At 40.6% G+C, this 10,136-nt stretch overlaps 1 protein-coding gene across 2 annotated transcripts; it reads right to left on the reverse strand.

Moving 5' to 3' along the window:
* Positions 1-716: 716 nt before the first annotated feature.
* LOC110367043 (voltage-dependent T-type calcium channel subunit alpha-1H-like) lies at positions 717-7,285 on the reverse strand. Of its 2 annotated transcripts, XM_021311323.2 has the most exons (8): positions 7,137-7,285; positions 5,114-5,234; positions 4,896-4,993; positions 4,680-4,820; positions 4,525-4,583; positions 3,028-3,103; positions 1,794-1,915; positions 717-946 (listed from the first exon to the last, which is right to left on the reverse strand). In XM_021311323.2, exons 4-8 carry the CDS (start codon positions 4,708-4,710, stop codon positions 797-799), a joined length of 438 nt encoding a protein of 145 aa, XP_021166998.2. In that variant the 5' UTR covers positions 4,711-4,820; positions 4,896-4,993; positions 5,114-5,234; positions 7,137-7,285; the 3' UTR covers positions 717-796. The 2 variants fall into 2 exon arrangements, 1 of the variants encoding a protein (XP_021166998.2); XR_004931254.1 differs by lacking the exon at positions 3,028-3,103.
* Between the last annotated feature and the right edge of the window lie 2,851 nt (positions 7,286-10,136).

A 10,136-nucleotide genomic window follows, 5' to 3' on the forward strand; every position in this document is an offset into this window, starting at 1 on the left:
GAAGAGTAGGCCATTATTGTATTTAACTTTAAAAGAGCATAACATAAGTTTCAGGATTTTAGCAGACGTCTATTATATTATTATATTTATATTTTTAGTGGTTAGAGCATTGCGTTTGTGTTCTGGGTTCAGCTGCCACTCTGGGTCCCTGAGCAAGACCCTCAACCGCAGATTGCTACCTGGGTGCCGCACAGTTGCAGCCATTGCTCCCCAAGGGGACGGGTTAAATGCAGAGAATAAATTTCATTGGAATGTATTATGCAATGACAATAAAGAGGATTATTATTATTTTTGCTTGCCTTCTCTGGCGACACGTTGAAATGACACCGGTGTTGTTCACGCACATGGCAGAAAAGGAAAAGCACAGGTCTTTGTTTAGAGGTGTGATGTCTTCTGATGTCACGTTGAGCAATTGTAAGGGAATGTATGATAAACAAAATAAATAATATTTAACTTTTAAAAACTTGTGCTATGCACCTTTAGTAATCAGGGGTAAAATGGTAAATTACCTACATACGTATAACATTTTGTCAAATCTGAGGACCGCAAAGGGAACTTTACAGTAAATTGAATCGTTACTAGGGAAATGTAGGCAAACCTTTGATGTTGAAGAAATTAATTTAAAAAATTATCTTTAGATAATTTAGAGACAGTAACTGACCAAATGTTCAGCCTGATTTTACACCACAAAATAAAAAGCATCTGTCTCTTTTTTAATAGAGTGGACATATATATACATATATATTAAATTTGTCATGAACTCTTTCCAGCTTATGCTGGTCCATAACTTGCAGTTTCACCTCGGTGCTGTCCTGATGCGCCATGCCACCACCAGTTTGACAAACATAACATGGAACATGGAGAGAAATGTGCCGAAGTAGGTGAGAGAAACCAGGTACGAGTAGCTGCAGTCGCTGCCGCTGCCATGGCACGTCCTCATGGTGTCCTGCAGGGCAGAGGGGAGGTCAAAAGTGTCAAAATCCAAACTAATCCATAGTTAATGTGGATTATTTTAGTTTAGCTCAATCACAGTAATTGTGTCCCTTAAAGATGTTAGGGTCCATCACATCCACCGTTATAGTTTAAGATAATTGGTCTGAAATAGAAAGTTTAACAAAGCAGATATTATGGGCTGTTTGATGAACCGTTTTTTTTTTTATGGCACACTGCAGTACAGAAACATTAAATAAAAAAAAAATTCATGTTCAAATCATTGAACAAGATTTGAATATATAATATATTGGGCCACTTTGGCATCATGAAGTCATTGAAGGGTCAATTGCACCTGTATAGATGATACTTTTTATTACATAATTCTATTTTAGTTCACATAGAAATATTTTAAAAAGCACAGAAAAATAAAAGTAGCACCTTAGGCCCAGTTTATCTGCAGAGAAAGTTGATTTTGTTGTGAGTTACACTTTAAACTCATCATTCTGCATGACCTTTGCTCTTTTTGGACATTTCTGGGTTTTAATGTGTTGTGGGAAAGCTGACATCTAGTGGCAGCATGCTGTTACTACACAGTTGAAAAAAATCAGCATTCTCTGCATAAGGCACAGTTTTAGCCACTTTATACACTTTAAAAGGATATATGCCTCTGCTTTATGACTTAATATTTTGTCTCTTATGAATAAGTATTTTTGGCTCTTCAGGGCCGGATAAAATGCCTAGACCGGCCGGATTCGGAGGCAGGCCTTGAGTTTGATACGTGTGGTTTGGGTGTAACATAATAATCCAACATAATTTTAACAAACAATTTTCATATGGTACTTTTAATAAGTCGTTCCTACTTCAATGATGGCGCTCATGTTGTATCCAATGCTGACATGGCACAGCGACAGCAGGGCCGCCCTGAAGCTCTCAAAGCTAGTGTGGCGGTTCGGGCCGAGGCACGGGAAGTCCGGAGAGCATTCTGATGGACACAGAACAACGACAAACGAAGCATATTTAAAAAGGAAGTGACGCCAAAGGACAAACCTCCTTCAAAATGCTGAGTAAGGATATTCTAATTAATTCAACCTTTGTGTGATATGCCTGTGTGGCAATCAATTGGCTTCACTGATCATTTAGTTGATAAATGAGCAGCGCATTTTTACTGTAATACCATAAAGTCAGTCTCTGTTTTGGCTGCTTGGTTCTACCCATGGTTGCTGATCTCATATTCTAGATAGAATTATCCTTGGGAAATGGGTCCATACCACCGGCTTTTAAGTGTGCAGTAAATCTCCAATCAATTAAGACGCCTTAAGAAGTTACAGACCTACATCCGATCTTCCTTTCTTTGCTAAAATTATTTTAAAAATAGTTGTTAATCAAGTATGTGAGCATTTCCACAGTAACTACCTGTTTTTCAGTCAGGCTTCAGAGCTCATCGTAGCACGCAAACAGCTCTGCTGAAAGTCACTAACGATATCCTCAGATTTAGTTCTCAGCGGAATTCAAGCAGAAATGGAACGATGACCTCAGGAATCGAACCTGAACGCAGAACCTCAAATCAGAACCGTAGGGCGGTTCCGGACCATTAAGAGCTTTAAAAACAAGGCAGCCAGTGGAGGGAGGACACAACAGAGGTGATGGAGGAGATAGTTTAAAGACATACTGCCGCATTTTGCCTGTTGAAGGACGACAAGGAGACACTGACATACCTGTCCATCTGAGAGGATGTAAGCCATTTACACGCTGAGCCCCAGATACCAATGTGGTGACTAGACCCAGACAAAGAATGACGGAATTATTATCTTATTTTTTAATGGCTGTAGTTGGGTAGAAAGATGTCTAAAACCTTAAAGGGGCAAGAGAGAAATATACTGTTGGCTCAATTCCTGAGCTAAGGAAGGAGCTAATCTATCTATCTATCTATCATCTATCTATGTATCTATCTATCATCTATCTATCTATCTATCTATCTATCTATCTATCTATCTATCTATCTATCTATCTATCTATCTATCTATCTATCTATCTATCTATCTATCTATCTATAATAATATGGATTGTACAGTACCAGCCTCCTGTGGGACTAACCTAACTTTCCAAAGAGCTCCACTCCCACCACAGCGTAGATGCAGAACAAGGTCAAAAGGAGATTGAGGTTACCGACCTGGAATCAAGGAGCAGCTTCAATCTACGGGTCAGGAAACTCACACGGTGCACAATAAATCCATTTAAAACTATTTCCTGTGCCTCTTAATGAGAAATAAAAGATATTGGTTAAATTCCTTCATTATTTAATCTAAGCTTTGGGGACCTAACAAGATTTGAAGGTGTTCTATTACTGTTTTCTAGCAGTACTGGAACGTCTTACAGCAGTAACTTATACACATTCTCTCAGCATTATATGCTGCTGATATGCTGACATTCCTTATAAATCCATCCCTGCTGACCTGTTGTGCAGGCGAAGCAGTCAAATATTCCACACTGTCTGAACACATGTTTGTCATTTTTTATAGACAACTACACCCAAACCTATAATTGGGGAGGAAATGAAACTAACAAGGCACACTGGCGTTATGTGAGTGCGTCAGAATGGTTGGCATGTGGGAGCACCAATAGATGAGATGATTCCCCCGGAACATGAGGAACAGATGGGGGTGAGAGCAGGACCAAAACTCAGAGCAATCCCTGCCTTTGGGACCGAATGGCAGGGATCGCTCAGAGTGGCTAATTGACCCGAGTACGCATGTGTGCCCGATGTAAACGTGACGTATTTCCGTGATGTTGGGTGGTGGAAATCTGTCGGGAAGTAAAACTGTTGGGACTCCCGATAAACCTTTCTATTCGAAACATCAAAAGAGCTTAAAATTATTATTTATTCAGTAACAACTCAACAATAATTAGAACCTGGTGATAGTCCAGTCTTGGGAGACAAACAAATTCGTATAATACTGCTTTGTTTACTATGTTTCGTTGTTCAGCAAAGACATAAGTTCCTCTTATGTGGCTTTTTTTTTTAGGGAAATTTGATAACTTTGCATGTCAGAGTGGTTCTATTCTGAATAAAGCCTGGTCCATATAAACGCACATTATGATTGGATTAATTGATTGTGCCTATATAAACCGTACAATCAGAATTATTTATTTTTTTATTTGAATACATTTCAATTCGATTGTAAAACTTTGTGCATGAAACATAGCTATAGAGATCTAATTTATTTTTATGAATACATAATGTATTTACTACTGTCAGGATGGAAGGACCAGTTCACCCAGTATAACAAAAACCTCCCAACTACAGCTTTAAACGGAGTGTAGAGGCGGGTAGTTGTCGATAAAAAGAGGGGAAGAATTAGAACGAGGCTACATGGACACCAAGAAACATCTCATGCAACACACAAAGGAAATGCTCTGAAAACGGTAATCATATTTTATTTTGATGTATATTTGGTTTTGTATGTTTGTTTACTGATGAAAGCTATATTTGTTTGTCCTTCGTTTTTCTCGGTGGTTTGTTGGTGAGAAGATTTGCTGATTGCTGTGGCTTTCTCTGATTCAAACTGTAGGGGGAGTTGTAGTGTGCTTTACCTCCAAAAACGTCCAAATGATGGTTTTAAACAGAACAATCATCTTCCAGGTTTTGGGAACTAAACAGAAAACAGGAACCATCAGGTGAACCAATCTGAACTCAACGGCGGTTTCAAACCTTACTAGCGGAGGACATTCAGAGTCCGTTTCTGTACCAATAATGTTTGCAAATCTGAGGATTCTCATCACAAGGAGGAAGCCGGGGATTGATGGGCATCTTGTCGGAGAGTTTGAGCTCAGTCAAAATGATGCTTTGGATAGAAACCAGGACAAGAAGGACGTCCAGCACGTTCCATCTACAGACAGATAATATAAGACGGGTCAGGCGCTTCCAGAGCCGGGCCAACTGAAGGGAAAGAGAGGTCTCTTACCCGACTTTTAGGAACCTCACAAAGCCAGAAGTGATGACCTTCAGCAGGATTTCAAGGACCAGCATGAGGGTCAGGATGTAGAGGGGCCACTCTGAAAACTGTTGCACGGACAGAACATATGCATCAGTTCCCAACCCTGACCACCGAGAGCTGAAACACCAATCTTTAAGTCTGAGTGGGTGTTTGGGGTCGGGAGGTGGGGTGGGGGGTTCTCTCACCATGTTCTCAGGCGGGACGGCAGACCTCTTCCAGTTTATGGTGATGCAGTTAATCGTAGAAAATAAGATTGTTATGTCAGAATTCCTGTGGCAGACGAGTTTTGTGCGAAGTCGATGGCACCTGAGAAAATGCAGAGCAGTCATAAAACAGCTGATAGTCGGCCAAACGTGGTTACATTAAAGGGGAAGGTGCAACTATTGTTACCATACCAATCATTTTACTTTCTCTAAATGAGAGAATCTGATTATCAGGCTGTGGGAAATCTGCAAACAGCCATTGAACTGTTTTGTGAGTCTTCAGTCTAACAAATGATTCAAAGAGCAACAATAAATCATTTTAAAAACTAACTTAATTGACCTCCATCAGCTTTACGCGTGGAGTGACTCAAACATTTATCCATTATTGATGAAAAAATAAAATAAAACAAATAATACAATAGTCAGGATTAGAGTCACAATTTGATTTATGTTTGGGCTTTGACTAGGCCATTCTAACACCTGATTATGCTTTAATCTAAACCAAACTTTCCGGTGGGAAGGTGAAGCTCCACCCTTAGGTTCAGTCTTCTGTAGCCTCTAACAGGTTTTCTTGCAGGATGGCTGATGCTGCCGCCATCATGTTTCCCATCCCATCATAAGGATGCTGTGGTTTCAGGATAATGTGCAGTGTTCTGTATATGTGCTTCCAGTCTTCCACACCTATACTGCTCCACTCATGTTAGAGATGTATGAAATGTATTTCATACTTCATCATTATTTCCTGCCATGTCCTTTCAGTGCCTTCTGTAATGAATGCCCCCCCCCCCTTTGTGTTGAATGAGTGAAGTGAGAAAAAACAGCTGTAATTCTCTGTCAAATAACGGTATCACTCGTACATTGACTTTTCCAGCTATTCTCTGCCACAAACTCGCGTTTTCAGCAGCAACAGCGTCGTTTCTTATGGTTTAATATTCTCCACATGCCTTCATTAAACATTTCTAATTCCACTTGCGGGAAATGCCACTTCAGGCTTCTTATGTCCTGCTGTTGCCATGGTGAATCGGGTCATCTGATCCATTGAGGAGGGCCTCTTTCTCATGGTTGATCGGACGTTTTGTTTAATTACCTGATTGATATCATCTGTTTTGAAACCGAAAACGCTGAGTATGACAGAGTGAGGTAGACCTACTCAGCGCAGATCGGCCATTTTTTTTTTTCAAACTATCTGCCCCACGCACCAATCAGTGGCGCTCCGATCAGCACCTGGCGCTCAGAGTTGCAAAATGGTACAAAATAACTTGGTTTATTATTATTTACTTTACAGTTCAGATTGGATTTTATTTACTGCGCAGCATAGATTTGCTGTGCGCGCTGAATCCAGATGCCGTGCGCGATTACGCACGCGCGCAGCTTAGAGGGAACACTGCTCTGGTGTAGAAAAAATATTTTAATAAATCCTCCTGCGCTGATATCCATTGAACAAACTTAATATGACTGCAGTTGCTTTTATAGATGAACAAAGTTGTTGTTGTTTTTTTTTTTGTTTTGTTTTTTTGTGGGAACGTCCGTCTCTTAAAAGCACTTCATACCGTGGTCAAGTGAATCCTTTATTCTGATTGGCTACAGGGTGTCTATTAAAAGGTGTTGTAGGACGCTTAAAACAAAAGTCAGGTCAGTTGTTCTGAATTGTTGCGCTGGCTCAGATGGCAACGGTTGACAGTTGCCATGATGGTTCGTAGGTTACCTGGCAACACGTCACTATGGCAGATATTAAATACTTCTCTAAGCCGCTTCTTATTAAAATCTTACAATTTTAACGGTGGAAAAAAAACTTTAAACCGTCCTCTGCTCCGTGTCTATTAACGGACACCTGTCGGCCATTATCCTCACATAAAGTACACGTAGTAAAGTTTTAACTGTGCCGCTTTAAAAATGCCCAAGGGGCCGCAGTCAGCTTGAAATAACTGCTGCATGACATCAGTATTTACGCTTTACCTAAAATCGCTGAACTCATAAATGTTAAAGGATCGTTTAGATTCCTTACCATTCAGTCCAAGTCAAACTGTGAAGGTTGTCAGAGGACTTTCCAGATCACTTTCAGAGCGATGATGCGATTAAACGTCACTCCACCGAGTTTGTCCAGCAATCCCGGAGAGTTTCAACAGTTTTTCAAAGCTTTTGTATTCTAAATGTAACCATAGCAAAAAAAAAAGGACTAATGGAAATATGGTTGCCATGGTAACGCCTGAGTTTGCGTGTGACAGTTGGAACATCCAATAATAATTTTAATTATTGTGGTTTTAAAAAAATGGATAAAACGTTTTTGTTTGTTGTTGTTTTTATTAAATTAAATTATAAATATCAAATATATTTTTTTTAAAAATCTAAATATTTTCACTGCATGTTGGATTATAAATTCATGCGTTAGAATGGCTGCACCATACAGGCGTTGGGTCGGTTGGCAGAGGCAGGATCTGGAGGACCGGCCTACTAAGCAATATTTTTACTGTCTCGTTGACTCAGCTCAGCATGTGAAACTATGACATAATTTTAAAGTGATAGGAGCGCAAACAACAATTTATTTTGCACAAACCAACAGAAACGTAGCAGAATTGATTAACACCAATTTAGTTTGATTTGAAAAAAGTGGGGGATTTTTTTATGTAAATGAAGAACTCTCTGGGAGGGACCCCATACATTTCAAAAAGATTTTTTTGGATGGACCAAAAACAATCAAAAATAAAGTATATGTCATAGGACCTCTAATCAGATTCTGAATAAATGAACCAAGCGCTCAGTAAGTGTTTAATTTATCTGCTCTGTTGCGAGGCAGACAAAGGGACTGTGATCTGTGATCATCAGTCGTGACTCTATGAGAGAAGCGTCATGAATGACAGTCAAACCAACCAATCATGTCAATTCAATTCATAACTACTTTATTCACCCAAAGGGAAAGTGAATGCTGGTGGAACTCACAGGAGTTTTCTTCAGAGTTGTAGATGCTGATGGCTGCAGGCAGGAAGGATTTCCTGTCTGATCTGGAGAAACATCTGACTGTTGTCCATGATTTTCTTAATTTAATGAAGAATTCATCTTCACAATGTCATCTCCAGAGGTTCTAGAGGAGTCCCCAGAACAGAGTCAGCCGTCTTTCTCAGCTTGTTGAGCTTGTTTAGGTCAGTTGCTCTGCTCTAATGGTGCTAACCCCAGCAGATGATGGCAGAGGAGATCATCTCCACAACAGACTTCTAGAAGATCTGCAGCATCTTGCTGGAAACCTGAAGGAGCTAAGCTTCCTCAGGAAGTCCAGTCTGCTCTGTCCCTTCCTGTTGATGGCTTTACAGCGGCGTTTCCAGTCCAATTTGTTGTCCAGATGAACACAGGGGTATTTATTTATTCTCCTCTACCTTTTCCATTTCTTCTCCCAGCATGGTAATACTGTTGGTCCTATCCCAGTTTCTTCTGAAATCTACATCCATCTCCTTTGTCTTTATCCACATTCACAATAAGATGATTGTTTCCACACGGTGCCACAAAGCGCTCCACCAGCTCTCTGGACTCAACTTCTAATCCATCTCTGACGCATCCAACGACTGCAGTCATCTGAGTACTTCTGCAGATGCTGTAAAGAGTGAAAAGGAATGGTGGAAGTACAGTCCCCTGTGGTGCTCCTGAGCTCCTGACTACCTCCTTAGCAGTGTAGTGTGAAGTATCAAGCTTTATAGTACTGCCCAACAAAGGCCTTGTAATGGCTTAGATAACATGCAAGTTGAACTGAAACAGGTTCAATTTAAGAGGGTGGACCTGTTTCAGTTCAATCTGCATGTTATCTAAGCCATTACGAGGCCTTTGTTGGGCCGTAGTATAAAGCTTGATACTCAACACTACTCCAGACATTTGAATTGAGAAAGCTTTCTGCATAGTAAGCGAAATGTCTTCAAACTTCGGAAAATAGTCCAGTTGTTTTGTTTTTTTAACTTTTTTAGAAATTCGAAGTGGCTTCATTTACATGCTGCATGAAGGTCTTTCACAGTCAGTGAAACGTGCATCAGCGTCTTCAAATGTTTTGCATGAAAACATCAAACCATGAAAAAAATGGACTGATTCCATTTCAGCAATAGTTTAAGTTTGCCTTTTTTATTCTCGTACAAGTTCTAAGAAGATTTTTTTGATGATTCTGTGTTTTTACAGTTATATCATTTTATTGCTAATATTCTTTTTTACTGGTTTGGTGGCTTGTCATTCGCAACCATGAATACAATTAATTTTAAATATAATTTCTGGATTCTGGTTTTTGTTCTGCAGAGGCATTAAAAAACACAAAGAAATCATTACAAAGCTCTCCCTGTGCTCGGGTGTTTTGATTCCCTGGCTGCTTCTTCTTCTTCTTTTTTGATTCAATGTTGGTTGGCAGACTGCTTTTAGTGCATTACCGCCACCAGTAGACAGGAAGGATCATTCACTGGCTGTGAGCTGCTCTCCTGTGCTCTGCTCCACTGATTAGTTGGGCAGCAGCACCTGCGCTGAGCTCATCGTGAGTTTCACCTGCCACGCTGCCTATTTATGCCTTGTTCTCACAGCCAGTCTCTGCCAGATTCTTGAAAGCCATAGTGTGAGTTGACCATCCAGCAGTCCTTGATTGTTTTGCCAAGTTGTGACCCTGTTTGTTCTTTGAATTTCCCAGCCTTGTCTTGTCCTCTTTGGACTCTGAGATCTGGACACTGACCCTCGATTCTGCCCTTTGCCCAGCCCTCTGGAAACCTCTGCCTGCATCTGTCTCATGGTTCTGACCATTGCCTTGATTCTTAGTTCCTACCTGCCAAGCCCTGTTTCTGCTCCTGCTGAGCTCAACGTCTGTGCTGCCAGCTGCATCCTTTCCAGCACTTTATTGGAGGCCTCAGACCCAAAGATCAGTTCCTGTTCAACGCCCGGGACTCTGAGACCATTAATGGCTTTTATTCACTGTTTTGTCACCTCCACAGCATTTGCTCGGCCACTAACCCCCCCCCCCCCCCCCCCCCAATTAGACCAAACAATTTGATTT

This window comes from Fundulus heteroclitus, chromosome 1 (genome assembly GCF_011125445.2).
Source record: "Fundulus heteroclitus isolate FHET01 chromosome 1, MU-UCD_Fhet_4.1, whole genome shotgun sequence".
Lineage (NCBI taxonomy): Eukaryota > Metazoa > Chordata > Actinopteri > Cyprinodontiformes > Fundulidae > Fundulus > Fundulus heteroclitus.

Bases quoted from the DNA above. Each gene is read 5' to 3' on its own strand.
- LOC110367043 (XM_021311323.2), bottom strand. From the start codon at position 4,710: ATGAGAATCCTCAGATTTGCAAACATTATTG. The intron at 3,104-4,524 runs GTAAAGCACACT...CCTTGATTCCAG, and splicing joins TCATTTGGACGTTTTTGGAG to GTCGGTAACCTCAATCTCCT. The intron at 947-1,793 runs GTAGGAACGACT...TCTGCCCTGCAG, and splicing joins ACATGAGCGCCATCATTGAA to GACACCATGAGGACGTGCCA.